This window comes from Coloeus monedula, assembly GCF_965178545.1.
Source record: "Coloeus monedula genome assembly, chromosome: 9".
Classification (NCBI taxonomy): Eukaryota; Metazoa; Chordata; class Aves; order Passeriformes; family Corvidae; genus Coloeus; species Coloeus monedula.
The window spans coordinates 7782122-7808691 of NC_138789.1; the positions used below are offsets into that span (position 1 = coordinate 7782122).

Sequence of the window (26570 nt, forward strand, 5' to 3'; positions counted from 1 at the left end):
CCCTGCCTCCTTCCTGTGAGGCTCCTGTGTTGCACAGATGGTTTTGGTAGGGCAGCAGGCTCAGTCCAGTGCCAGGGCTCAGCTGCACCAGCAGCAGGGAAATGTGGTGCTGCAAACCTTGCTCTCTGCAGGAGCACAGACACATGTGGAGTCTGTGGGACTGCAGATGCTACAGGAGCTGCTGGAGCTGCCGACAGGGCTCTCGGCTCTGCCTTTCCCTCCTGCCTAGAAAGGAGTGATTTGTTGCACACTCTGCCTCCCAGGTATGAATGAATTTAGCTTGGCTGTCAAGTCGAGGAGGTCTGCAGCTTGTTCTGGGAGATTTGGGGTTGTGTTAGCGCTAGTGATTGCTGTTTGTGAGGGTTTGAAGAGTTCCTACAGAAGCCATCATCCTTTGATAGCCCTCTGAGTCTTCTGCAAGGTGACAGAGCTGCCTTTGATGGCCTGAGCCTCAGACTTGCATAAACCTCTGCAGAAGGCATTGTTATTGAGGTAAAGGCTGTGCTCGCTGTCACCAGCTGTAACGCACCCAGCTCAGTGCACACCAGCCCCACCACTGTCACCAAGAGGGGACAGTCTCTTCTCCTGCTAGAGGATTGCTAGTGAAGATACCCATCAGCACTTGCCTTTGCATTTTAGAGTAAATTTCTAACTGTGCCTAAGAATAAGCTCCTGGCTGCCTGACAGGTTGTTGATAAGAAAAAAATAGGTTTGAGAGAGGTGTGATGAGGTTTGGCTGATTTCAGGCTCTGTAACTCATCCTGGCACCTCTCAGCAGTATCTGGTCAGTGCAGTGGACAACTGGACCTTTTCCCTGAGTTTGTGTTTCTTCACACCCATGGCATTGCTTTTATTTAGAGATTTTCTCCCTTCTTATTTACTGCAACATGGAATTTTCACGTGTTTTTTAACAAATCAGTGCTTTCATCAGTTTTCTGCCATCATGGCAACATTTTACTCTTGGGATGGAGTGGGACCAAATGCTCCCTGGTGCTGAGTGCTGATGCTGCATGGGCCCGAGCAGGAGAGATGCAGGCAGCCTTATTCTGGGCAGCCACATCTTCCTGCCAGGCTTGAGTGTGTCCAGAGACAATACCTGACTCTTGCTCCATGGTTAAAGGGAGAAATAACCTAGGAAAAGGAGACCAAAGAGTTAATAAAACTCACAAGCAGGGGTCAAGCAATATTTAGTATCCACTTTATGGGTGAGAAACCAAGACACAGGGAGACTGTGACTTGTCAGACTCCTTTTGAGGGAGACATCCCTGTGCAGGGAACTGGGCTGAATTAAAGTCAAACCAAACTGAAGTCAACTTTAAATGCTACTCTTATATATGATCCTTTCTGCTCTTGTGCTTCCCTGCTGGCCCTCAAAGGCCAAGGACCCTTTAATTTAATCTGTTGTGGTGTTCTCTGCTGCATCACCTCAGAAGAGAGACAAAAGTCTGGGGCTGCAGCCTTCTGAAAAAAATGCCACGTGCCCCAGTTTCTTCCTTGCTAAAATTAATTCTTGGTGGTTTTGGCTTGGTGCTGCTGGAAGATGTTCCAAGGGATGCTGTGCACGAGTAGCCGCAAGGGAGGCACAGAGTCAGAGCCTGCCTCGCCGCCTGCAGCAAGGTGAGAGGGATTTTGGTGCGCGGCTCTGTGGCTGCGAGGGCTCCAAGGATGTTACGGCGTGTTCCTGCCCTGTGCGGGAGCAGAGGAAAGGAGCACATCTGTTTAAAAGGAGAGGTTGCAAAATCTATTGTGTGAGCTGGTCTGTGGAATGGGAGTTTAATTAGGGAGTGGGAGGAAAGGATGTATCTGTTGTAGGGTGGCAGAAGGAGCACTGCCCAGAAAAGGGAAAGGAGCCAGACACTCTCCCCATCCCAGCAGAGGAGGCTGTAGCCTGCAGAGCATGCTGAAAGCCCTGGAGGTTCCCTGCTTCCTCCTGCCTGACAAGGCTGTCACCTCACAGGGAGGCTGCTGGGGCCACACAGGGCTGCTGCTTCTCCACGTGGCACTGTGGCCATGGATGTGGCTCCTGGCTGCTCCAGTATCCCTGTAGATGGTAGTTGGTGGGCAAAGTGATCTCCTTCAAATGGGATTTTTGGAAGGCATGGACTTTCCCATCTGAAGTAAAGTCTACCCAGGGCAAAGACTCTAGACAAAGAATTCTCAGAGAAGACAATGTTTCCTTCTCAGGCCAGGCTTCCCTGATTGAGGAAGAGGATCCCAGTGATTCTTAATCTGTTGCTTGTTTTTCAGCAGTGGGAGTGTAACATGATATGGAAAAATCCCCAACCAAACCCAGTTCCCCATGTCACGGGTTTGCATATGGAAACTGCTGATTTGTTCCAGCAGAAGCTGCAAAAACCAGCCTGAAGTGTGTATCTGCCACAGGAAACTTCAGCAGAGATGGTTAAATTCCAGCTTAATTCTTTAACAGGAAACAGCCCAACCTGTGATGTTTTACAGTGCTGTTGTTGGATTGCAGTAGTGATATGCGTCAGAGAGAGCCATCTCTTTCTTTTTCTCTCCAAGGCCTCCGGTTTTGTTTTAGCATTTTGCTCCAATGGCATTTTCTTATTCCCTCTTTACATGATGGATGGGACTGGTCTGGACTCCTTCAAACACTCCCTGATCCTTGGGAACTTGGGGGATATGTGTGTATCTCCAGCACAAAGAGCACATCTGTGCTGACCTTACATGCTAAGAAATCCACATTATCTAAAAGGAGCAAAATCCAGAATGATTGGCCAAAGCTGTTGGTCAGTGTGACTCGGGGTGCAGCTCCCCTTGAGCTTTCTGTGAAAAAAGACCTGTCTTTCTGTTGTTTGAATGGATCCAACTTCAACTCCCAGCTAGCTGATTTTGTGCATTTGCCTAAAGTCAGAGCCTTTGATGTGAGGAAGCTCTTCCCAAGTCCCTGAGCTGTGGACAAGTGCCCACCAAGCCTGCTCTTTGGATAAGCTAAATACAGAGAGTTTGTTTTAACCTCTGGGATGTAGGAGTCTGGGGAAACTGCCTCATGTTCTTGTTCATTTTTTTCTGAACTGTTTTCTGTTTCTTCTTTGAAGTGTATGATAAAGCAGGACATGTTCTGTAGGAATGGGTTGTGTTGGTGGTGATTTCAATAGTGCTGTGGTTTGAGGTGGTGTCACCTTTCTGTTTTGCTGCACATTGCCCAGGACCACACTGTCTTCACAGTGTCCTTTGAACTGGGATGACACCTTGCAATGCCTCCAGGGTCTTTTTAGGATACATTTCTGCCTCCTGGCAGATGCAGTTTCTGTTCCTTTTTCCTGTGTGAGGCTGCTTGGCCAATGGCATATAAAATCATCCTGAAATGAGTAGATGCCAGATTCCTGTACACTTGGCCTGGATAGCAAATACTATTTTTTTTTTTTTTTCCCAGCCCTGCATAAAAATGAGCACTGCTGTGCTTCCCTTGCTGGGGTTTCCTGGAAGCACAGTGGCTTTCTGTCATCTGTCTCTCATTGCTTCATCTCAGGCTCTGCTGCTGAGGTGGATTTCAACCCCTCTTTTCTAACTTCACCTAAAATCTTGGTACTTTTTATTACTTGGAAATTTTTTCTATAATTCTGTCTAAATCTCTCTAAAGGACATTATTCTTGTTGCCTTTAACGTGTAGAATTTAGTGAATGGGTTTTAATACCTGCATTAGTTATTGTTGAAATAGGAACTGTGAAGCAAGAGTGATATGAATAATTACCTCTTTTCTCCAGTTACAACCCAGAAACATTGTTGAGCACTGCCAGCATCTAATGAGCCCCACAGGGCTGGCTTGTTTCTGATGCACCAACCATTTAATGCTGCTGCTCATTCATTCTTTATTAATTGTCTGAATTTCATAATTGCTGATTTAGTTACAGTATTACCAGCCTGCCTTCCTTGGTGTGTCACTGCTTCTCTGCCTGGCTATTCTCATTTGCCTTCTCAACTGGTCTTACTCAAGCTTTTTATGCAACAGTGAGAGAGCAGCTTTGTGGTGAGCAGTAAAAAAAATACCAAAATAAATCCTGTATTTCACAACTTGGGGCGTAAATATCACCATGCTGTGATTTGGCTCACTTTGCTGAGCTGACACCTTTCTGAAGTGCTGTGTGGGTATCTTCTTAGGGTGCCCCTTGCTTTGTCACCTGCCCTCAGGGTGGAATTGGGGTGATTTTGTGCTCTTCTGCCCTGCCTTCAACCCATCCATGTGGGCAGGGATTACCTCAGCTTCCTCGAGGCAGGGTCTGTCTTTGAAAGGATGCATTTGGGGGAGAGAGCTAATCTTGAACACAGAAATTTTGTTTTCCTTCTCAGGTGGAGGAGGGTGCTGGGCTGGACATTGCCTGCACTGCTCAGTCCTGGGGTCCCCCGGGGCATCGGGACTTGCTGGTGCCAGAAAGGGTCAGGAGTTTATTAGGGATCACTTTGTAAAGGGGCGTGACTGAACTGCTGCAAATGGCAATGCTGCCCTTTAAGCCAAGCTTGTTCTAGCACATGGGCTCAAACCTGCTCTGGGCTGGATGAACAGAGGCCATTTCCAGGCTCTTGCAGTTCCTTACCTTCCTCAAAGGGCGGTTGCACCAAGCAGCTTGTGCTGCCTCAGCCTGCATAGGTCAAACCAATGCATGTCTAATTAAAAATACCACAAATTCCAGTCAGATGTGGGCTTTCCAAGGAATGCACTTCTGCTTATTCTAGCAACAGGTGGTAAATATTAAAACATGTACAGCTCATTTCTGGTGTTCTCCCTCCTGGACTATGAAAAGCAGTGCGAGAGCGGTGCCTGCAGATGCACACAGAGCCCGTCCTTGTTTTCCTTAGCTGAAGGAAGCAGCTCCAAGCCCGGCTGTTATTTTTATAACCAGTTTGACCAGTATCCCACACGCACCCACGCACCGGTTCATTCGCACCCTGGCTTGGTCACCGGCGATGGCAGCATGTGAAGGCAGGGGGGAGCTTGCCACCTCCCACACGGGTCCAGTCCATGCTGTTATCACTTCCTTGGCTTTCTGAAAGGAGTTTGGAGATGTTTTCAAGGCTGGGGGATAGCGTGTTGCATGGTCTCCACTGACCTTCAAGCCTGGCTGAGAGGTGCCACTTTTCCCAGCCCATGAGCACCGTACTCACTGCATGTGCCCAGGCTGGAGGAGAAATTATATGGCTGGGGTGGGATGGGATCCCCAGCTTTCTTTCATAAGCTTGGTATTAGTCAAGGCCTCGTGAACAGTAACACTTGCACAAGGACCTTGGTGGCTTTGGTGAGATGCTGGTAGAACTGAGGGGTGTAGCTGGGAAGCGTGCTGCTGCTCCAGCACCTGCATCCCTCATGGCACAGTGCTGCTGCATCCCTCATGGGCACACAGCAAGCTGCTGATGTGTCTCAGGCCTCCTTTGAACCTCTGATTTAAAGGTGTTTAACAAAAAAAAAAAAAACAACACAGAGAGGTATGAAATGCCTGAGGATTTCTTGTAAGGGAGATAAATGGAAGTCTTCAAAAGAGGGGGTTAGCATAAGCTGTTGCCTGTTAACTTTCTCTATTTAACCCTATGACTGATACTGATTTAATTCTTACCAATTCTGATTTCTCTGAGCTTCCTGTGAAACTGCTTCTGCTGCAGATGGCTCGTGAGTGTGTCCCAGTTTGCCACCTCAACTTGTGAAACTCGGAGGTAGTGAGGGGAGGTTGGAGGAAGCGGATGGAGGCAGCTCTCTGGGAGGAAATAGCAAACCGAGCAGAAGGCATTTATTGTGAAGTAGTCAATGTTATTGGAAAACATATTTTGTGTGATAGATGGGTATGCTGCAATCCTGGGATGGTTTTGAAGCAGCAACCTTAACTTTGCTCTGCTGCTCTCACAACATGGGTAATTTTAGCCTGATTCCCATTTATACCCATCGGTACTCACAACCATCACAGACGGTTACCAAAATTAAAACTGAAGTTGGATGGGAAAATAGGCACTGACCTTGTCAGTGCAAACCAAAATCATATCTATTTCAGACAAACACATGTACCTCAGAGCCGCATTTCCCATATGTGCAAATGCAAACTCCAAGGAACTGTGGAAGAGTTTTAAAAAGCATCATCATTAAGCCCAAGAACAAGCATCCAGTACTTCATTATTCCTCCTCTCTTCCCAATTACTGTGCCCTTAAATTTAAGTCCAGTTCATGCTAAAACCACCAGTCATGGGGTGTAGGCAGAAGGACAGGGCAAATTTAATGCTGGTGAGTAGTTTAAACCCAAACTGTCAGGATGGCAGAGGTGTCTGGCATCTTTGGCCATGCCATGCTGGCAGTCTGCTGATGGAGCTGGTGGGAGCCTTCATCCTGGCCTCAGATATCTCCATGTTTCTGTGTCGCACAATGGGATCCATCCCTGCTGCAAGTGTGAGTGCTACAGGCTGGTTTTGTCCTCAGTTTTGGTGGCAGGAGCGGGGAGCCCAAGCAAAATGACCACACCGAGGAGATCCCCAAATTTCCCTGCTTTTCTTGTCTTTTTGTATCCCAGTTCCTGGAGGGAGCAGGAAGGTGCTGCTGGCATCCCATGGCAAGTGCCCTGCTCATGTGTGGAGCATTGGCATGGTAATGGCCAGATTTACAGATGCACAGAGGAACTGGGGTGCAGTGGGATCCCATGGCCCCAGTGAAGGGTATGGGGAGTCCTCAGCCACAGGCAGCAGCACAGCACTTTGGTAGGGTGGCTTAAAGCAGCCTCTTAAAAATGGGTTTTAGTCCGTTTATTGCTGATCACATTAGTAGGCTAAGCAGGTATTTCAGTGTGCTCCCCTCCAGCAAGCCTGATTCCCCTGAGGGCATAAAGTGCAGCCCAGAGCAGTGGACTGTCAGATATTCTGAAGCCTTGTTCAGAAATGCCTTTCAGATGAAGCTGTCTGCCCTCCTGGGAGGTGCCCTGCTTTCCAGCCACTTCATCCCCTAACATCTGCTGCTGCTGCCCCAGTAGGGCTGGAGGAGACATGGACCAGGGTAGGCTGGCAGGTGCCTTTCTGTTTTGGGGGCAGCAGCCTTCAGCAGAAGGGAGTGATGGCTGCTCCATAGCTGGGGACCCTGCTGGCAGGAGCCTGGCTCTCTGCTGCCCTACCCTTCTGACTGTGGGGAGAGGCAGTGCTGCCTCTGCTCCCTGCCCAGCTGTCTGCTGGACACCACACAATATCATGGCTTGGATGGTTGCAGACTCTTCTGATCTGCAAGGCTGCTTCTGGCCAGGTTCTATCTGTTTGCTACTGGGCCAAAGCTGTATTTTAAATCATTCCCTTCTCTCCAGTGCTCTTTCCTTTCAGGCTCAAAGGTACACTTTTCCTCCAATTAACCAGGAAGAAAAAAGAAGGCATGGGGTGTTCTGGCTGCAGTCTGCTCCTGGTGCTTTGGCAGAACCCCGGCACTGAGCTCTCGGTGTTGGTTACCGCACAAAGGGCTAGCAGGAAGCCAGTGCTGCCTTCCTGCTCCTCCTGCTCTCCATGCCCATCCCCAGGGTGGCTTGGCACACCTGGCAGGGAAAAAAGGGCCTTTCCCTCACAGGTTCCTGTTCCCCCACAGCCCGCAGGTGGCTTCTGAGTCATTCCAGGGCACTGGGGTTGGTGCCATTTCTTTGTGTGGTTCAGTAAAGCTTGTGCCCTGTGTTTGCTATTCCTCCCAATTACAGCTGTTAGGATCCCAGCAAGGTTTCTCAGCCTTCCCTCCTGGGAAGCTCCTGGACATTTCTGGGGTTTGCTGCCATTCCCCATGTTTTCAGCAGCAGGAATTGTGAGGTATGTGCTTCCCCCCAGTCGTTAATTCTGGCGCCGTGGAGCCTGTGCCGATTGAACTCAATCCTGGCTGTCATTTTGTAATAAGTTAATTCTTCATCAAGAGCACTGCAGTGCTCCTCCCCCCAAGTGCTGGGAAAGCTGGCGCTGGTCTGGCACGTCTGTCATTAGCCCGGGCTGACCTGGGGTTAAAGTCTAACTCTGGAGGTATTTTATGAGCTGCTGTGGCAGCCAGCTGCGAGGAGGAGCTGCCGTGGGAGCTGCGGGGGCATCGCCATGGGCAGAGCAGCTCTGAGCTGAGGGTGCTCCCAGCAGGGTCCTGCCCAGCCACCCCTCTGCATTCAACACAGGTGGCTCTGGGGCACCCAGCTTTGCTCACAGTTTCATGTCCTTTCTGGATAAACACGTAGAAATACAGCTTGCTGGCAAAAACTACATCCTCTTCTACGCTTTTTCTTACTGCAGATTTTCATCTCCTGCCTCCCAAGCTAGCAGAGCAGCAGTGAGTTCTGTAGGAATTGCTTTTTCCTCGTTAATTGAATTCTCAGAGCACTGCTCTTTCCCCAATACAAGGTACAAGCTTGTAACCTTTTTTCTCTTTTTAAATTTTTTTTTTTGAGGAGGGGGATAGAGGGTGGAAGGGGACAGGGGCAGCTCGATGCATTTAGAGCAACTTCCTTTAAAAAATATTCTCTTTATTTGTATTCTGCTGGCACAATGTGACCATAAAGCATTCCTGGTACTTTCCCTTACTTATGGACAGTGCTAGTGGGCAGACTTAAATCTGTACCTGAGGCAGTTTAGATGGGCTGGAATGAAATGAGGGCATTTTTATTCAGGTTAACGTTTTTCAGATGCTTGTGAATGTGGGGGGGATGATGGATCTAGAAAGACATCATCTCTCCTCCTCAGTGTCTGATCTGCCTGACCTTGTGTGCAGCGCGTGGTTACAAGTTTCCTCACACTTCTGCTGTGCGGAAACATGCTGACAGAGATGGGTAGCATCTTTCTAGGGATGCTGAGTTTTCCCTGCTTTTCACACTTACCCATCTCTCTCGGATTCATACATAATTTTACTCCAAGCTGACAAGGTTACATGCGCTCTCTATTAAGCAACATATGTTACTCCGTTCTCCAGAAAGGGCAATTTTAATACTCTGCCAGTAGGAATACGTTGCGCAATGATGCATACACCAGCTGGCTTCTTTTCCTTCCAAAGTTCTTTAAATACTGAACTCTGCACAAAAGACAGATGTTGAAAATAGACTCCCACTAACCCGAGGTCGACAGTAAGGCTCCTGTGCTCTGATGGAGTAGATGTTTCTTTTCCGTTTGAAAAGATAAGTATGTTTTTTTGTGGGCAGGGTAAAATTAAAGGACAGTCTATTCACTTAGCTGGTTGGATTTTATGAGTGATCTTATATTTCTTTTGCGTTACTGAGACCACCTTTGCCTTTCTTCTTGAATAGTCGTGGGGCTTTTCAACTGATGTATCTCAGATGTCCATTTTCAGTCTTTGGTCAAAAATTTTAATGCAGCTCTTATAGCTTCAGTTGGAGACCAACTGTGGAGCTGTGCAAGTCCAGGAATGGATGATTTTGCTGTGTCCTTTCTCTGTGTATTTCTCTGAAATTAATTCTTCTCTTTCTTCTGGCATTTTCACATTGCTATAAACAAGAATTAATATAATTAACCCAAGCCTGCAGTATTATTACGGATATTTAAAGATCCAGAAACATGCCCAAGATGAGCAAAATGGGTAGAAGGCTAAGAAAGCTCTTCTGTTACGGCTTTTAATTGGTTATAAGTAGTACAGTGAAATGCTACATGATGTGAAACCAAAGGGGATCATGGGAATGCTGTGCAAATCCTCTTTCCTTTCTTGATTTCAAGCTGGATAATTATTTCTGTATCAGTTCTTTATTAAGCTGTAGGCTAGGATTCAGCTCTCCAACTGGAGCCATGGGTAGCTGAGCTTATCATGTGTGAAATGTGTTTTGTCTCCTGAAGCAGTCACCAAATGACAATGCAGTGCCCAGCGAGTGTGGGGTAAATTGCTGTCACTCAGCATACAGAGACACTCCTATTGCACATCTTTGGAAAATGCAGGATATTTTCCCAGCAAGGATTGGGTGGCAGTGGCCCAGTGTCTCTGGAAACATGTGGGTTTTCTTTTCCTGTGGGTCAGCCACTTGTTGTGGATACAGCAGCTGCGGCTGTGGCTGTGCAGACCATCTCAGCGCCCCTGCGGTAGCATTTCCAACCCTGCCATCATCACCTCTGCTCTCTTCCCAGCAGCAGGAAAAGCTAAAATCCTAATGCTTTGCAACCCTCTTAAGCTTTCTCTCTTTGTTTTGCAGCAGAAGGAGGAATGTTGACGAACATGGGCAGACACAGCAGACCTCTGTGCCTGGGCAGAGTTGTCATCAAGAATAACTCCAAGCCAGGGAGGTCCTGATCAGTTGTACAGAGATGTTCTTCCATGGCCCCATTAAGTAAAGGGTTTTGGTTTCTTCCCTTACAGTCTCTGTGGCTCAGATCTCACTTAGAGGAACTGCACAAAAGCTGACACTCCCTTAGACCAAATTAGGCAGCCCCTCAAAATCAGCAATGGCATCTCCTAGCCTGTGGGACCCGGGATGCTTTCCCTGCACGGCCCCGGGATGTGAGAGGCAGTGCGGCTGAATTGCTGTCTTATTGAATCCTCTTCCTTGCTAATTTGTTATTAAATGACGGTTAGTGTTTCATTAGAGCCCCAGTGGGCGCCAGTTCATTAGTGTTTTATTGGCTGGAGCTGCGCTTCGGAGCATGGGAAGCGTGTCCCGGAGAGCCGCTGGGCTCGTTGGACTGATTGCTCTAATGAGCTCTGGGTGAGGTGGGACGGGCAACAGCTCTCTGAACACATGGCTCAGGCTTGCAAAGGAGCTTGGCTCTCCAGTCGGTGTCAGGATAAAGGCCTGGATTTATGGAAGGGTTTAACAAATCTGTCTGGTCGGTCCTTCCGAGAATTTGACTTCTTTGCTTCCGTTGGTTTTTGCTGGAGTTTTGCCATGACCCATCAGCACCAGGGGGCTTTGGCTTCAGCGTTGCAGAGGCACAGTAGCTCTTCCCACAGCATTCCCCCCTGCCAGGCTCAGGGCGAGCCTGGGCAGAATCCCTTGCCTGCAGCCAGGGATTGTGGAAGCCTCCCCGAGGAGCTCTGTGTGATTCTGTCCCTGAAATGTGCCACGGCTGGGTAGCATCTTTGCTGAAACCTCCTGGCCTGTCTGCATTGCTGTCCTGGGGCTGTTACTCACCCAAAAAACCAGGCTAAAAATAGTCTGTCTCACCGTGAGATATTTTTCACTCTTCCAAGACCACATTAGTTAGCACTTGGGGTAACCTGGAATAGAAACCCCACAGCACCAGGAGCTCGGAAATGCAACTGGATGTGTATAATCAGTGATTGTTAGGACCAATAAATCAGGCAGCAGCACCCAAGGTGCCACGCAGTCACCCTGGATGCTGCAGAGAGCATGGAGCTCAGCCTGCAGCTCCTGGAAAATCACATGCAGAGCCTCAGAAAGGACTGGGTTAATTACTCCAAGGTAGTCAGGCTCACCTTTTTAGGGCCAAATCAAGACATTTCTTCAGTGTTAGGTACCAGGCACCAGTCTAGTGTCCTGACAAGACACAAAGAATGGGCTCTTGAATGCAGTTTCATCTCTGCTGATAACGATGGGTTTGGGCCTTGGAAACCCACACTGGTGGGTTCTGTGGTGAAGGACTCTGGTGAGACCCTTCTCCATGAGGAATAAGCCATGCAAGGAGCATGTTGGGGATGTGCTGGGGGCTTTGAGGCTAACCAAAGCCATGGTGGGAGCCTGAGCTCTGCTTTCTGCACCCCATCACCATGGCTTCAGCCCCAGTGTGGATGGGCTTGCCTGCTCTGTGCTCGGGGGAGGGCAGAGCTGTATTCCCCGCACTCTTTTCCAAGCCTTCTGAATCTCCCATCCCCTTCGGCGACTTTAAAATGGCTTTGAGGAATTGTGCTTTCAGGTCTTTTATCATTTGATCACAGGTCAGGGCCAGCAGCTTTTCCTGCCTGCTGGCTCTGGCTGCCAGAGTTAATAGATCACGCGGTGCTGGAAATGTCACAGCGGAGCTGGCGCGGGCCGGAGGCAGGGCACTGCTCCCTCTGCAGAGACACTGCTGAAATAATGAGAGGATAAATCAAATCCCTCTTCTTCAGGCAGGCGAGGTGCAGGATGCAGGGCTTTTTCTGGGCACAGAGGGTCTGTCCCCATGGCTGTGCACAGCTCCTTGCAAGTGGGACCAGCACATCGGGTGCCTGATGTGGCTGCACCTGTGGCAAACCAGTTATGAGACTCCTCGAAAGTCCCACAGCAGGATCAGCCCAAATGGCTTATTTAGCTATTCCTCTGCCAGCCTTCTCCCTGCTTGTAAGACTCTAAATGCCAAAGTGGGTGGATTTGGGGGGAATCTCATTCTCTCCCCAGGCCAGACCAGAGCTTTGTGTTTAGTCACTGATCTTTGGAAATTCCTGTTGGGATTTTTTCCTGTCCAGTGACTTCTAATTGAAGTGGGTAATTGCATTATCCCATCTCCCCTGGAGAGGTTCACAGAGTCCTCAGCAATCATCTTCAGTTTTATACTGAGCCCAAAAATACCCAACTCAAAATGCCATTTCACTTTTCAGAGCTCAGCAATGGCCACAAGCCAGCGGGGCAAATGCAGCCAGGCTGCAGATCCCTGGGGGCTGGCTGGGCTGGGGGGGTGGTGGTCCCTCTGTGGGGAGGCACAGCCCTTCAGAGGGGCAGAACAAATGCATTTGAAACACAAGCTACCATTCCCAGCAGCACTCTGAACTGGGCAAAGTGCTATCCACATCCAGGGGCTGTATTGCTTCGGCGTGTGCTCCTCCAGATGCTGGGCTCGGGGACACTGCAGGGCAGAAAGACCCCTTGTCCTGTCCTAGCATGGATGCTAGGTTGATGTGGGCATGTGGGATCAGGAAAACCTGTCCCTGTCCCTCTTGCCACTTCCTATTGGAGCCTCTTCAGCCCTCCCTGGGGCTGTGCTGGCACAGGAAGGCTAATTCAGGTGTTTTCTTCCATCTCCTGCAGTATGAGTTCAAAGCCAAGAATATCAAGAAGAAGAAAGTGAATCTCATTGTGTCGGTGGATGGCGTGAAAGTCATTCTGAAGAAGAAGAAGAAGGTAGGCAGCACTGGCCGCTGGAGCAGCAGTGCCTCAGCAGCAGAACCCCTCCCCTCCTGGTGCAGGGACCTGCAGCATCCTTGAATTTCTGGGAAAATCTGGTGGGCTGGGAGAGGGAGCGATGGGCTGGGGTTAACCTCATGTGAGTCATGTTCCTGCAGGGTGGCTGAGCCAGTCCTGGAGCAGTGTAGAAGGGGCCCAGGGAGTCCTGTGGGAGGTGATGTGGGATGTGACTGGTCCCCGACAGGACCTGACCCTTGGCAAAGGGTTTCAGGGGAGCAGCAGCAGAGCTGTGACAAGAGCTTCCCAAGTCTGTCCCTGGACTGTCTCTGCCCTGTCCTTGTTCTCAAGGACAGCATCTGACGTACTCATTTTCAGCTTCTTTCATTGCAGAAAAAAGAATGGGCCTGGGATGAGAACAAAATGCTCGTCATGCACGATCCCATCTACAGGTGAGGCTGCTGGGTGAGGGGACGGAGACTTGTGTGGCTCTGCCATGCCACTTACCCACACCACACCAGCACTGTGCTGGGGACTGGAGAGCTGCCACCATCCTGTGGAGGGCAGCTCATGGTGCTTTCCAAAGTCCCTGGCTCTCCTCCTCCATCTTGTTCCCAAAAGCCAATAGCAGGGGGTGTCTGTCCCAGGGAGGCCAAATTGGAGTGAGAGAGGCCCTCAGCTGTGCTGGGGAGGGGGTGGCAGGCACTGGGCAAGGCGGCCAGCTCTGTGAGCAGGCCGGGGGTGAGGTTTGCTTTTCTCCATCCCCAGAGGGCTCCTGGGCCACTGACTCTGTCCCTGGGGGCTGAGCAGAGAAATCCAGTGCTGCCTTTGCAAAATGTTTGCTGCTGCTGAATCAGCAGGCAGATTTTCCCAACTGAGGTAAAACCACTGCCAAAAAAATTTCTGATGGGCTTTAGCAGGGATGTGCTGCAGAGGTTGGGCATGTGCCAGCACCCCGTGCCACAGGAAGCATTGGTTGTGGCCTTGGCCGTCTCCTGGGCACGTGGGTAATGTGTATGCTTATATCGTCCCTTCCATTCTGTCCTTGCAGGATATTCTATGTATCTCATGACTCCCAGGACCTAAAGATCTTCAGCTACATTGCCAGGGATGGGTCTAGCAATGTCTTCAGGTGCAACGTCTTCAAGTCCAAGAAGAAGGTAAAGATGTCGGGATGCAGATCTCATCCTGGTGTGCTCTCGGTGGAGCAGCTGGGGCAGGACTCCATGGCAATGCACTGGAGCTGGCAGCCGGGGCACCCTGGTGATCTGAGACCCTGTGGCAGCACAGAGACCCCTGAGAGCTGTGCCAGGCTCGGGGGTCACCGTGCAGAGGCAGCCCAGCTGAGGTTACATTCCCCCTCTCCTCTCCTGTCCTTGCCTGCCGCAGAGCCAAGCCATGCGCATCGTGCGGACGGTGGGGCAGGCGTTCGAGGTGTGCCACAAGCTGAGCCTGCAGCACACCCAGCAGAACGCGGACGGGCAGGAGGACGGGGACAGCGAGAGGAACGGAGATGACCTGGATGTCCCAGGTATTCCGCAAAGGCGGAGGTGTGGGGTGGCGTGGGGCTCCCGGAGCCTGGCAGATGGGGTTTGCAGAGGCACTGTCTTCCCATACTGCTCCTTGCTGGCTGGCACCTCTGGGCAATGGATTTGCACAGCAATCTGGCTTGCTGTGCTTCAGGCTCAAGCTGCAATCTTGCCCAGCAAGGAACCTTCTCTAGGTGTTAGCCGTGATCCTCTCAGACATCCCCCTTGCTGGGAGCCCATTAGCAGTGCCTGGGACTCTGCTCTGTGCTTGGCTGCACACACTGCAAACATTCCCTCGCTACTTCAGCACAAGAGGCCCCAAGCCCAGATCTTGCTCTTGTCCTGAGGCACGCCTGGGTCTGGGGCCAGCTCTCTGCAGTTCCCTGAATGGACATAGCCACATTCGTGGTCTCCCATCAAACTGTCAGGGCTGCAGGCAGGCTGCAGACCCCGCTTCTTCACAGCCCTGTGGGTAGATGGTGCAGGGATGCCTGGCTGGGGGGCTGCTGGTCCAGCCCCATCACCCTGAGCTCTGCAGGGTCCCAGGGAGCAGCCCTGCTCCTTGGTGCCGGTGCCTGTGCTGGAGGGGAGGCAGATGTTTTACGAGAGGTTAGTCAAACCCTTCCCTTGCCAGGTGGGACACTGGCAGGTCCTGCTGCTTGTCTGTGTGTGGACTGCCTGCCCTGCCCTGCCATGCCATTCTGTGGGCTGGATCCCCCCCATCCCAACAGGAGCAACCTGGGCTGAGCTGCGGTTTCCTGCTTGCCTCTGTGACCAGTGCTGCCGTGATGACCTAATCACTGGGCTGCCCTGGACCGGTCATTGTTTGGTTTTCCTCTGCACAATGTCCCAGCCACGATATGCAGCTCCCTGGGGATCCCAGAGCATCTGTTTTTTGTTTTTCTTTCCCGTAATCTCTTGTTTACCTTTCTTCAGCTTTATCTGTGTTTTCTGTTCTTGATGGCCCGTTTGTCCCACATCAGGGCTTTTAGCTGCCGTTCCCCAGGTTTGGTGTGCTGGGGCTGGGTGTGTTTTTGGCTGCAAGCCTCCTCCTGAGCAACAGCAGGAAGACACAGCCGTGTTTCTCTGTACCTGCTTCCCCCCGGGCTGGAGGGTGGGTGGCATGGGGGCGGTGGGGACCGACTGTGGCACTGTTCGCAGCCGTGGGTGAACAGTAGTGAGCTGCAGGCAGGCCGTGCCCTGCCCTGACCCTGCTCCCACAGCCTGTCGCCTCTCCGGTGCGGAGAGAGTGGCTGCTTCGGCTGAGGAGACCGACATTGATGCCGTGGAGCTGCCACTGCCCGGAGCTGACATCCTGGACTTCAGCCGCGGCGTGACCGACCTCGATGCCGTGGGCAAGGAGGTGGGTGGCCACACCGAGCCCAGGGTCCCTGCCCTCTGCTCTCAGGGGGTGGCACGGCCCCAGCCCTGTGACTCTGGTGTGCATCCAAGGGCTGGGGGGTCGGGAGGGATTGTGCAGCATTCCCCAGCTCCCAGATCAAAGCCATCTGCCGCTGCAGGGCTGCCCTTTGGCTCGGGGCCCAGGGCACTCCTGGAGAGCGCTGTGCCGAGGCTCAGCTATGTGCAGCCACACGGAAAGCATTTGGGGCAGAGCTGATAGGGATTTTTTTCCACTAAAACCACAAAAATAGAAGACTTCTTGATACAGTGGAAATTCCAATGGGAAGCGTCAGCCTTTTCAGGAATTTTCTACAAAACTATTTGGGTTGTTGTTGAAACTGAAAAGGTACTTTTTGCAAAGGTTGTCAGCACCCTTAGCAAAGTGTGCTTTGGCTTTTGATGCAGCTGCTTCTTTTCTGGGTATTTTGGGGGGCTGCTCTGTGCCAAAGCTCGTGTGTGCCCAATGGCTCTCTGAGGTGAGTGCCAGGGGATCACACTTTTGACATTGGTGTTTTGCAGAGCTGCCTCCACCCCGAAGATATCCTGACAGCGTCACCCAAGATGCTGCTGCCCTCATCTGCCCAGCTGCCTGACCTGGGAACACCCCTCTCTGCCCACCACCAGATGCAGCTTCTCCAGCAGCTCCTGCAGCAGCAGCAGCAGCAGACACAAGTGGCCGTGGCGCAGGTTCTCCCCTCTATTCTTTCCCAGGGGCAGTGGCAGGGCTGGGGCACACTACTGAGCCCCTTGGTGCTGCTGGAGTATCCTGCCTGGGGGCAGTGATGAAGGCAGGCAGCTCCATGGGGAGGGGGCTCCATGAGGTGCTTAGGTCTGCTTCCCACCAGGTGTCTTGGGCCTTTGGCTGCTGTGTGCTCGCCAGTGGCCTGCCCCAGTGACTGGTGTGCCTGGGCTGTGCAGCTGGCAGCTCACTCTCCATGCAGCTATTTCTCATTTAAGCAGCCCTGGCTGCTTTATCCAACTCATTACCTGAGCTTTACTTGTTCCCTGACCCCTCACAGAACTCTCTGCAATTCATCAACTTTCTTCCTGGCCTGTGTGATGGGCTCCAGCAGCCTTTCTGTGCTGCCCCGGGGCTTTGCTCCTCTCGCATCAGTAAATCAGTATTTGTTGATCAGTTCCGGCTGAGCTGCTGCCTCCAGAGCCCACGTGCCTTTTGGGGTCACAGGTTGCCAAGTTGCTTTCCCCTCTGGAAGAAGGACCTGCATCCTCGGGGAATCTTTTATGTCTGTCCAAGTATAGTGTTGCTCACAATCCAAAAGGCTCCATGGTGCCTGCTCAGAGTGTAAAGTATTGCACCCCTTGCTCTTGGTCTGGCTTCAGAGAAAGCTGTAAATCCCAGTCCTTGCCTGGCCTCCTGTCACTCCCAGGCTTGCTGTGCTTCAGCTCAGCTCTGCCCAGGGCCACTTGGCTGGCCACGTTTGGGCAGCACCTGCCTGCCAGCATACCTGGCACTGCCTCCTGGTACCCACCTGAGGGGGCAGGTGGCCCCCAGCTGGGCAGCTTTGGGGTCCCTGCAGCTGCAGCAGCAGCTCACAGTTTGTCAGGTACAGAGAACTTCCTCTTCTTCCTCGAAGTCAGCTTCTAGTCCAAGGTAAAATAGCCTTTTGTGTTTGGTGGGGATATTTTTGTTTTCGGGTTATTTTTGTTTTGGGTTTTTTTTGTTTAGTTGTAAATCTGTGCTTTCCTGGTTCCAGTCCTTGCTGGAGAGAGGAGCAGTTGTAGGAGCCATGGGTGGGTGCCAGGAAGGGGTGCTGAGCCAATGTGGCCCCCAGGTCACTGCTATCCCCTTGTGCAGTGTACGTTTCCAAGGTTCTCCTTGCTTGAGTGTGGATCAGAGAGCTGCCCTGGGCAGGAGCTCCTGGCTGTCTGCCCTCAGGGACACGGTGCTGGGGACATAGATGTTTGCATATAGGAAGGTAGTTGTGCTGAAATCAGTGGTGGTCTTGCCTGTGGGCTCCCTGCAGGCATTGCTTCCCAGAGCCAGGCTGAGCAGCCAGCTTGCACCCCCAGAGCCACCACCCCTCAGCAGCACTCTGCCATCTGTGGTACTCCAGCCCCTCCTTGCGACAGGAGCTGCTGGCTGGGCCCTGTTTCTGGGAAAGCTGCCCAAAAAGACAGCTTTTCCAAGGCCAGCTCTGCTGCACGGCTGCGCCCTCGTGCACCTGCAGCACCATCCAGTCGGTCGAGCGTGTCTCCTCTGCTGCATCCATCTGGCTTCCTCCTGGGCTGCCCTTCCCACGCACATCCGCAGCTCATGTGCACAACTGTCAGTTCGGTCAGTGCTGCGCGCCTTGGCCTTGAGCTTTTCCATCAGGGAGGCCAGGGGACAATGTGCTGAGCCCTGGTGTGACACGGCCCACATTCTCCCCATCACATCTGCAGTACCCACAGGGAATGGCTGCTTCATCACTTCATGGGGTAGGACTCTGGTGAGCCCTGGGAGATGAGTAGGGATGGCCAGAGTCGAAGCCCTCCACCCTTGAGCGGCATCTCCCTGTGCTCACCTGCTGTCTTCTGTCCCAGGTCCACCTGCTGAAGGACCAGCTGGCAGCAGAAGCAGCGGCACGGCTGGAGGCCCAGGCTCGTGTGCACCAGCTCCTGCTCCAGAACAAGGACTTGCTGCAGCACATCTCACTCCTGGTCAAACAGGTGCAGGAGCTGGAGCTGAAGCTGGCGGGGAACACGACCAGTAAGCGCTGCCGCCCCTTCCTCTCCCCTCGCAGCTAGCCAGGGCTGTGGGGGACGTGCATGTGGGTGTTTTTCTTGGGATTTTTCATGCATTTCCAGTCATTTTGTTCAGAGGGATATTTGTGCCCTTCTGGCCTGGCTTGTGTGTGTGCAGCAGGGTGCTTGCATGCAGCATGGGAAGGGGCTTGGGGAGGGCTGTATGGACAGGTAGTTGCCTACCTCCATCAGCTATATGTCTGCTTTCCCCAGTGGCTGCATGCTCCAGGCCAGCTCCATACCTGCCCAAGAGCCCCTACTTGACCTTCCTCTCCAGCAGATGTGGCCATCAGCTCCATGCAGGAGCTGGGCTGGAAGACAGTTAACTTTTTGTCCTGCAGAACTGGCCCTTTGTTGGCCAGCAGCAGCTCCTGGCATTAGTGACACCGAATAAGCCCCTGAAAACAGTGACCCCAGACTGTCCTCCTCCGGCCAGTGTGCAGCCAGCCGTGGTGGCCAGGGGATGCCCAGGCAAGCTGGGCCTCTTAGCCGTGCCCTTCTCTTGCAGCAGGCTCCCAGGACAGTCTGCTGGAGATCACCTTCCGCTCCAACGTCCTTCCTGTCCTCTGCGACCCGACCACCCCGCAGCCCGAAGACACCCACCCGCCGCCGCTGGGCCCCAGCTCGGCTTTCCCCAGCACCATGGGCAGCCCCATAGGTAGGAACGACTGTCTGGTGAAGCTGGAGTGCTACCGCTTTCTGCCGGACTCGGGGCCGCCTGCCCCAGAGCCAGCACTGGGCAGCCTGGAGCTCATCAAGTTCCGCGAGTCGGGCATCGCCTCCGAGTACGAGTCCAACACGGACGAGAGCGAGGAGCGCGACTCCTGGTCCCAGGAGGAACCGCCGCGCCTGCTCCACGTCCAGCCCAGGCAGGACCTGGGCGACAGCCTGGAGGACGAGATCGCGGTGTAGGGGTCAGCAGGAGGTGGTGCACAGCAGCCAGGACCTGCTGGAGCTGGGAAGGACCCTGGCCGCAGCCCCATGGCCCTGGCAGGGACAGGACAGCCCGGAGGGAGGGGGGGCAGAGGAGGGAGCAGGAGGATTCCAGCACCCAGTTGGGAGTGTGTGGAGGTGAGGATGGAGCGGTGCCGAGGGCGTGTGCCAGGCGTGCTGTGCTCCAGCATGCGTGGGCTTGTGTGCTGAGCATCCCTGCTTTGCCGCAGACACTGAGCTGACAGCTCCTTGTGCTCCCCCTGGCCCCTGTCTCCCTTCAAACTGTGTGTCAAAGGTCAGGCAGAGGCAAGGCACTTCCTGCTGGATTAGCCCCTTCTGGGGCTGGAGAAGCAGTAAAGCAGAGGAAGGGTTTTACTGGGGGGATGGGAGAGCAGCTCTAGGGCAGTGAGCAGGGACAAGAGGGATAGAGGGGGCAGCGCCGGGGTAGTGAGCAAGGACAGAGCAGCTGGTCTGGCTCTCTGCATGGTGGGCAGGGTGGGGGACAAGTACAGGGCCATGCTAGGTGAGGGTTGGTGACGGTGCACTGTCAGAGTGGGTCTGTGAGCGGGAAGTGAGGCATTAATGGACAGTGGGGATGAGCCTGGAAAGGAGTTTAAGGGGTGAGATGAGGTTGCACAGGCTGGCTGCGTGCAGGGAGTTGCTGGCAGGGTGATGTGGCACTTCCAGGACAGGGTTTATCCCTGCTGAGGCAGGTGGAGGGCGTGTGGGTAGAGCCTGCTTCTCTCCCAGGTGGTGGAGCAGAGAGGAAGGCACAGCTCAGTGTGGAGCAGGCAGCACAAAGCTGTAGAGCATCCTCCCCCTCAGCATCTGATCCTTTGGCTCCTTGGCACAGCTGCCAGGTTTCAAAGCCTTTTTGGTGCTCTGAAGTCACATTTTCAAGCACTTCCCATCACCGCAAACTCCCTGCTTTGCTTTATAGACAAACCCTCCCAATTTCCAAGCAGTTGTTTTGCCCCAGACCAAGGCTGGGAGCTGCAATGCTGGCACTGGCATCTTCAGGGATGAGCACACTTTCAGCCCTCAATGGGGAGTGAACTGCTGGTGTCTGCAGGGGTGCTTCATCACACCTCTGGTTTGCACCCTCTGGAAAAGTGAATCCAAGATCTTGGGATCCCCCACCAGCCCTCGAGAAGCTCATGGCTTAGAGCCTTCTATGGGGGCCTCCAAGGGATCCAGAGCTTGTTTCTTTTCTGCAAACACTTTTATCACCTGCCTGGTGCTGAGCCTCTAGGAGGCCATGATTGAAGGGGTATGAACCAGAGTCCTGATGTCTGCCCTGCTTCACGTGAAAGCACTCGATGAGGTGGGGAATTGGCACAGTTGTCTTCTTCCCCGTCCTCCCTCCTATCCTGCTTCTGCTTTGCTTTGTTGCTTCTTTGCTGCTCTCACCTTTGTCAGCTCTGTCTCTGCTCGATCTGCCTGCAGCTAAACCCTGGCTGACGCCAGCTCTTGCTCTCCTCCAGGACTTGGCCTGGCTGCTGAGGAAGGTCCATCACTTCTCTCTGCCCTGGTCCCTTTGGGACTGAGGGCTGCTGAGGAGTGATGTGTGGATGAGGCCCTGGGGTCAGTACGAGCTGTGCTATGCACCCTCCACCACAAGACAGGACTGGATGGGCTTGAGGAGCTAGTGGGAAGGAAAGAAGGACATGTTTCAGTGTCCCCAGCAGCGCCCTGATGTCCAGGGGAGCTCCTGCACCAGCCACAGGGCAGGCAGAGTGGGAGAGGGTGCTCCTGTCCTCTGGCCACCACTACCTCCATATGCCCTGTCCCACAGAGCTGTAGGCACAGCTGTGTGCCAGCCCCTCTGCTGGGGACCCGACATCCCACTGCCAGCTTGCAGCAGGTGAAGGTGAAAGCAAGGGGTGGGAGGCTGCTCCAGCTAGGGAGAAGAAGTGGGCATGACAGCACGCACCAGCATGGCACTTACAGGGTAGGGATGGTTGGGCTTGGACAGGGATTTCCATGTGGGCAGACAGATTGTTCAGGAGAGGGGACAGCAGGAGCTCAGCTATACACACAGGGCAGATGCAGGGAGAGCCTGGGAGGAGCAACAGCCGGCCAGAGGTCTCTTCCAGGCTGGGCTGCCTCAGGAAGCAGGTGGGGGGAGCCATCTCCTGAGCCACCGCTCTGGTCCATCCCTGCTGCACACACAGAGCTCAGGCCATGTCCTGTGAGCACTGGGCTGTCAGGACCAGCTGTGGCCTCGGGCTCCTGCCCCCCGCTCTGCCCACAGGGGACAGTGGCAGGTGCCCCACAGGCCGAGGGGGTGCTGCCAGCATCATGCTGCACCATGGGTGTACACATGTAAATGACCCCTCCTAAGTCAGCGCTGCCTCCAAGACTCCTCTCTAGCCTCTCACTTTTGTTATGGACCTTGACAGGGGTTTTATAGCTATATTTTTTGTCCTTTCTTTTCCTACAACTGTCGTATTACTAACTGTTGACTCAATCTATCTGGGAAGCCAATCTGTCGATGTAAGTGCACTTAACCCTTGGGTGTTGTCATTAGTCAACTGGCTTTTGCTAAATAAATCTTTCTATTTCTCAAGGCTTTCTGTTGTCTCTTTCTTCTCACTGACTCTCTCTGTACTTCCTTCCCTCTCCACACTGGGTGCCAGCAGTGGCATCCTCTGGCCTTGCAGAGACCCCCTCCAACCTAAGTCTCCTCTCCTGTGGGACCCCTGCTTGTGGTGCCAGCCACAGGCTGCCCATGAGAAGAGCAAGGTGCCCAGAATATTGCTGTGAGTAGAAGGGTTTCAGTCTTCCCCTTCAGCCACTGCACAGCACAGGTTTGTCTCAGGGTTGACCCAACAGCTTGAGGGTGCCTGGGGGCTCCTGGCACCTGCAGAGCTCCCCACGGAGATGCAGAGATGCTAATCAGCACTTCCAGGGGCCCGGGAAATTTTTGGCTGCCGGAGAAGGAAAAGTAGGGAAGAGCCTCTCTTAAAGGATGACAGCAGCATTGGGTAGGCAAAAGGAGAGCACAGGCAGGGCTGAGTGCTCCTGAAGCAATTCATTCTGCCGCTGGCAGGAGTGATGGAGCAGTGCCCTCCCGTGGCAGCCGCCTGGCTGCTGGGACTGCATGGACACCATGGGGGCTGCAGCCTCCCGTGCCTTGAGCTCCTGCTCCCCCAGGGCCTTGGACCTGCGGTAGAACCCCTTGCAGCTGTAGCCCTCCTGGCAGCTGTGCTGGATCTGGGTCTTGACCAACCGCGGTGTGGGGAAGATGTGGCAGCACAACTGGTGGCCATGCTGGAGCACAGGCTGGCACTGGGTAGCAGTGAGTTTGTCCTGGACAATGATGCTGGCTCTGCTGCTGGCCAGCCTGTCCCTCTCAGGGGCTGGGAGGAGCCAGAAGAGAGCTCTTCAAGAGGTTGTCAGGCTGCTGACACTCCCGAGAGGTGGTGTCCAGGCTGGAGGAGAGGCTGCCCGGGCACTGCTGGGTGGCTCTCCTGGTGCAGATGAAGTAGCTGTAGGATGAACCCCAGGGCTGGTAGATGCTGCAGGTCGCTGTTGAGCAGGACTGTGGGACCACAGAACACAGAGGAAAGGGGGTCCCTGTAAGAGTCCAGCCCACCATGAGGTTGGAAGCAGTGCTGGGAACCCTTTCTCTCTGTCCCATGGGATGTGGAAGTGGTTGTCTCTGTCTCAGTATGTGCCCCTGGGATGCAGAGGTAGAGTTGGGCAGAGGATGCTGATGGGCAGCGAGGCCCCAGAACAGCACCAGGCTCATCCAGGAACTGGCTGGAGCCATCATACAGACCCACACTGGCATGGAGGCAGCCACAGGGGGTTTGAGCTGGCACTCCCGGGGGCAGCCCCCACAGCTTGGAGGGCTCTTGCTGGGAAGACATGGTGGAGAAACCAGTGTAGCTCAGAGATGGGGTGTGACTGCAGAGCCCTTTCCCCAGCAAGCACCCGCTGCCACCCACTACACAGACACAGCTTGGGCTGGGCTGAGGGAGCCATGGGTGGGCAGTGCAGAGCCCAGACTATGGGTGCCCCCAGAGAAGGCCCTGTGGCTTTACCAGGGTATGGCTGACAAGGGACCCCCATGTGAGTCCCATCTCTTCAGGCAGCGTGACAGGTCTGAGCAGGGGCTTGGCAGCACAGCTCACCTGGCAATGTGGAAAGGACAGGCCTCTTCCCTTGCCATTCCCCTGGTAAATGCTCGCTTGCACACTCTCTCTCTCTCTCTCTCTCTCTCTCTCTCTCTCTCTCTCTCTCTCTCTCTTTCCACAACCTGCTTCCCAAGTCGCTTGGTGTCAGGTAAGAAAAGCTCTTGGTGTGTTGGCAGTGCCAACGTGGAGCCCTGGGCTCACTGCTACCCTGTCTTGCCCTGTGCTGGTCCCCCATGCATGCACTGCCCTGTGCAGCCCTGGCATGGCCTGGCTGCCCACAGCCTCTGTGGGGCTGTAGGAACATCCTCCCAGTTCCCAAGATTGTGTTCCCACTCTGCTGGTGGGCTGGCCGTGCTGGGGTCCCCCCTCCAGCCTGGCTTACATCTTGTCTGTTCCCTTTCCCCCTCCAGTGGACCAGAGCATGTTTGAGAATGCCAGCGCCAGCACGGCACCCACGCCACAGGCACAGCACATCCCTGCCACGGTGGGCACCCTGCCCCAGCCCAGCCGGCCCACTGGCAGCCAGCACCTCCGCAGCCTGGGCAAGGCCATGGGTGCCAAGGTGAACGACCTCCTGCGCCGCAAGGAGCCGGCCGGCCTGCCCGGCGTGGGAGCCATGGAAGTGAATGCCAGCGCAGGTGCTGTGCTGGGCACAGGACAGCTGGCTGCTGAGGAGGGGTGAGTGTCCCCACAGTGTGCACCCCGGGGCCCTTGGGACAGGCTGGAGGGACCCAGCACAGGGCTGTATGCAACTGTCCCTCTGTGCTTGCAGGGCTGTGGGGCTGGATGCCTTTCCCCGGCTGGAACCCCCGCCTCCCATCACCAAGAAGCGGACGCCGCGCGCCCTGAAGACCCCCCAGGACATGCTCATCGCTCCGCAGCCAGAGGGGACCAGCACGAGGAGCGGCACAGAGGAGCCTCCCGAACCACCCACAGCCCACCCTGACCTCACAGAGGAGCAGCTGGGAATGGGGGACCCATCTCCTCCAGAATGCCCTGGGGTCCCCAGCATGACAGCCACCCTAGAGCCCAGTGGGGACCAGCCTACCAGTGCCTTACCTGTGCCTGACCTCATCCATAAGGGCAGCTGGGAGAGCCAGTGGCAAGTGGGTGAGAGGGCCACCGAGATGTCACCCACCACAGAAAAGCCCTCCCGGAGACCGGGGCTGGAGCATGAGCCACCAGGGAGCACAGGGCGGCTGGAGCCACATACCTCTGGCTGGGAGGTGGAGGGGACCCATCCTGACCTACTGTCCTTTGAGTAGCAGTGGGCAGCTGTGACAGGGGCACTGTGGGGGCTGGCTCTCCCAAACATGTCTCTCGCTGCCACTTGCCTTTTTTGGGGTGATTATTTTGGAGAGGGGGAAGCCTCGGGGTGGAAGGAGCCATTGCTGCCCAGTGTGGGCTCTGGGGAGCCATGACAACCTGCTTCTCCCCAAATTCCCAGGAGGGGCACAGCCTGTCCTGCCATGGCTTCTGCAGCCCCATCCTGAGCCTATTCACCCTGGTCAGGGCCAAGTTCCTGTCCTATCACGGTGCCACTGCCACCCTGTCTGCAGCCAGGGGCCTTGCTGAGCTGGGGACCAAAGGGGGTGTGTGGGGGTAGAAGTGCCTGCCTGCCCCTAACCCCATTAACTCTGCTGGAGTGAGTGGACAGTGAGTGTCCCACAAGCACCACATGCTGTTCCCTGTCTCTGCACTGGCTGCCTTGGAATGGAGGATTTCACAGCTTATGCCGTGTGCTTGCCAAGATACCCCTTCCTGGGGCACCATCAGGCTCACCCAGTCCTAATGCCTCGTGCCAGGAAGGTGCCAGGGAGCCGGGACAGCAGATGCGCCCAAGACCTTCTCCAGGTGCTGACCTCGTGGCGTTATTCTGCCCAGTGCCATCTCTTTGCAGTGGAGCCCCAGATGCAGGAGACCTGGGCTCTGTCAGGGCGCAGGGCTGGACACCTGGGACTGCACAGCTGATGGCCACTGGGCTCTGGTGAGGAGCTGAGCCCTTCCAGCTGCCGTTTGTTTCCTGGTCTCATCCCAGCCACCACAGACAAGACCAAACTGTCTGGACATGCAGCTCTCTCCATGTGGGCCAGTGTCACTGCTCCCCTTTATTTCCTGGGGCAGTGGTCTCTTTGCGAGACTGGGACGCAGGAGGCCATGTGGTTCTCTGATACTGCTGTATGAGTGTTTCCCCATGGATTACAGGAGGGGTTAGCCGGCCTGGAGGCACCTGTGCCAATGCAAGGAAGCAGCTGTGAGATGGATCTTTTTGCTTAGCTTTTATGTACACCCTCACCACAAAGCTAGTTTTGAGAAGGAAAGCTCCAAAGCTCCGATTTGGGTTGGAGAAACCCAGGAGCTCATGGGTGGGCCTGCTCACAGCTTCTTCTGGGCCACGCAGGTGGCTGGGCTGAAGAAATGTCTTCCACCACCCTAAGCCATGCTGTCCCACTGAAGGAAGGAAGCTGAGGTGTAACACGCACAGTGACAATGTGATGGCACTGTCCATGGCTAACCCCAACCCCAGACATCGGGGTGTGTGTGTGTGTGTCTGCTGCCCAGGTCTACACTGCACTGTACGTGTTGATGGAAACCAGGGCTTGTAGCCCCTCTCTGAAGAACCAGCATCTTCCATCGCTGTGATCCCAAGGGAACCTTCCCCTTAAGGGAGGGTCCTCATTCACGGCCGGTCCAGTCCCTTTATTTATGGTGTCGGGGTGTGTGTGCGGTTTGGGACAAGAGATGCAGATTGCACAATAAATTTTTTTTCCTTTTTTACCCACTGATGTGTGGCAGTGCCTTGATGGGAGAGGACACCCTGCACCACCTTTGCACCA

General features: G+C 54.1%; 2 protein-coding genes across 3 annotated transcripts in view; both read left to right on the forward strand.

The window, feature by feature from the left end:
• NOS1AP (nitric oxide synthase 1 adaptor protein) overlaps window positions 1-22046 on the forward strand; it is a 38350-nt gene extending 16304 nt beyond the window's left edge. The window contains exons 3-10 of one of the 2 annotated variants that reach the window (XM_082287469.1): window positions 12891-12983; window positions 13362-13435; window positions 14035-14143; window positions 14373-14514; window positions 15736-15875; window positions 16433-16600; window positions 18458-18623; window positions 19167-22046. In XM_082287469.1, coding sequence (XP_082143595.1) covers window positions 12891-12983; window positions 13362-13435; window positions 14035-14143; window positions 14373-14514; window positions 15736-15875; window positions 16433-16600; window positions 18458-18623; window positions 19167-19570 — 1296 coding nt within the window. In that variant the 3' untranslated portion in view covers window positions 19571-22046. The remainder of the gene's footprint in view (window positions 1-12890; window positions 12984-13361; window positions 13436-14034; window positions 14144-14372; window positions 14515-15735; window positions 15876-16432; window positions 16601-18457; window positions 18624-19166) is intronic. The other variant, XM_082287470.1, reaches the window with a different exon arrangement.
• A 1924-nt stretch (window positions 22047-23970) lies between these two features.
• Window positions 23971-26511, forward strand: LOC309576279 (uncharacterized protein C1orf226; the record flags this gene model as incomplete). The annotated part of the gene is given in 3 exon segments (XM_082287475.1): window positions 23971-24096; window positions 24098-24411; window positions 24506-26511. Coding segments are annotated over 3 exon segments (933 nt in total). The 3' UTR covers window positions 24999-26511.
• Between the last annotated feature and the right edge of the window lie 59 nt (window positions 26512-26570).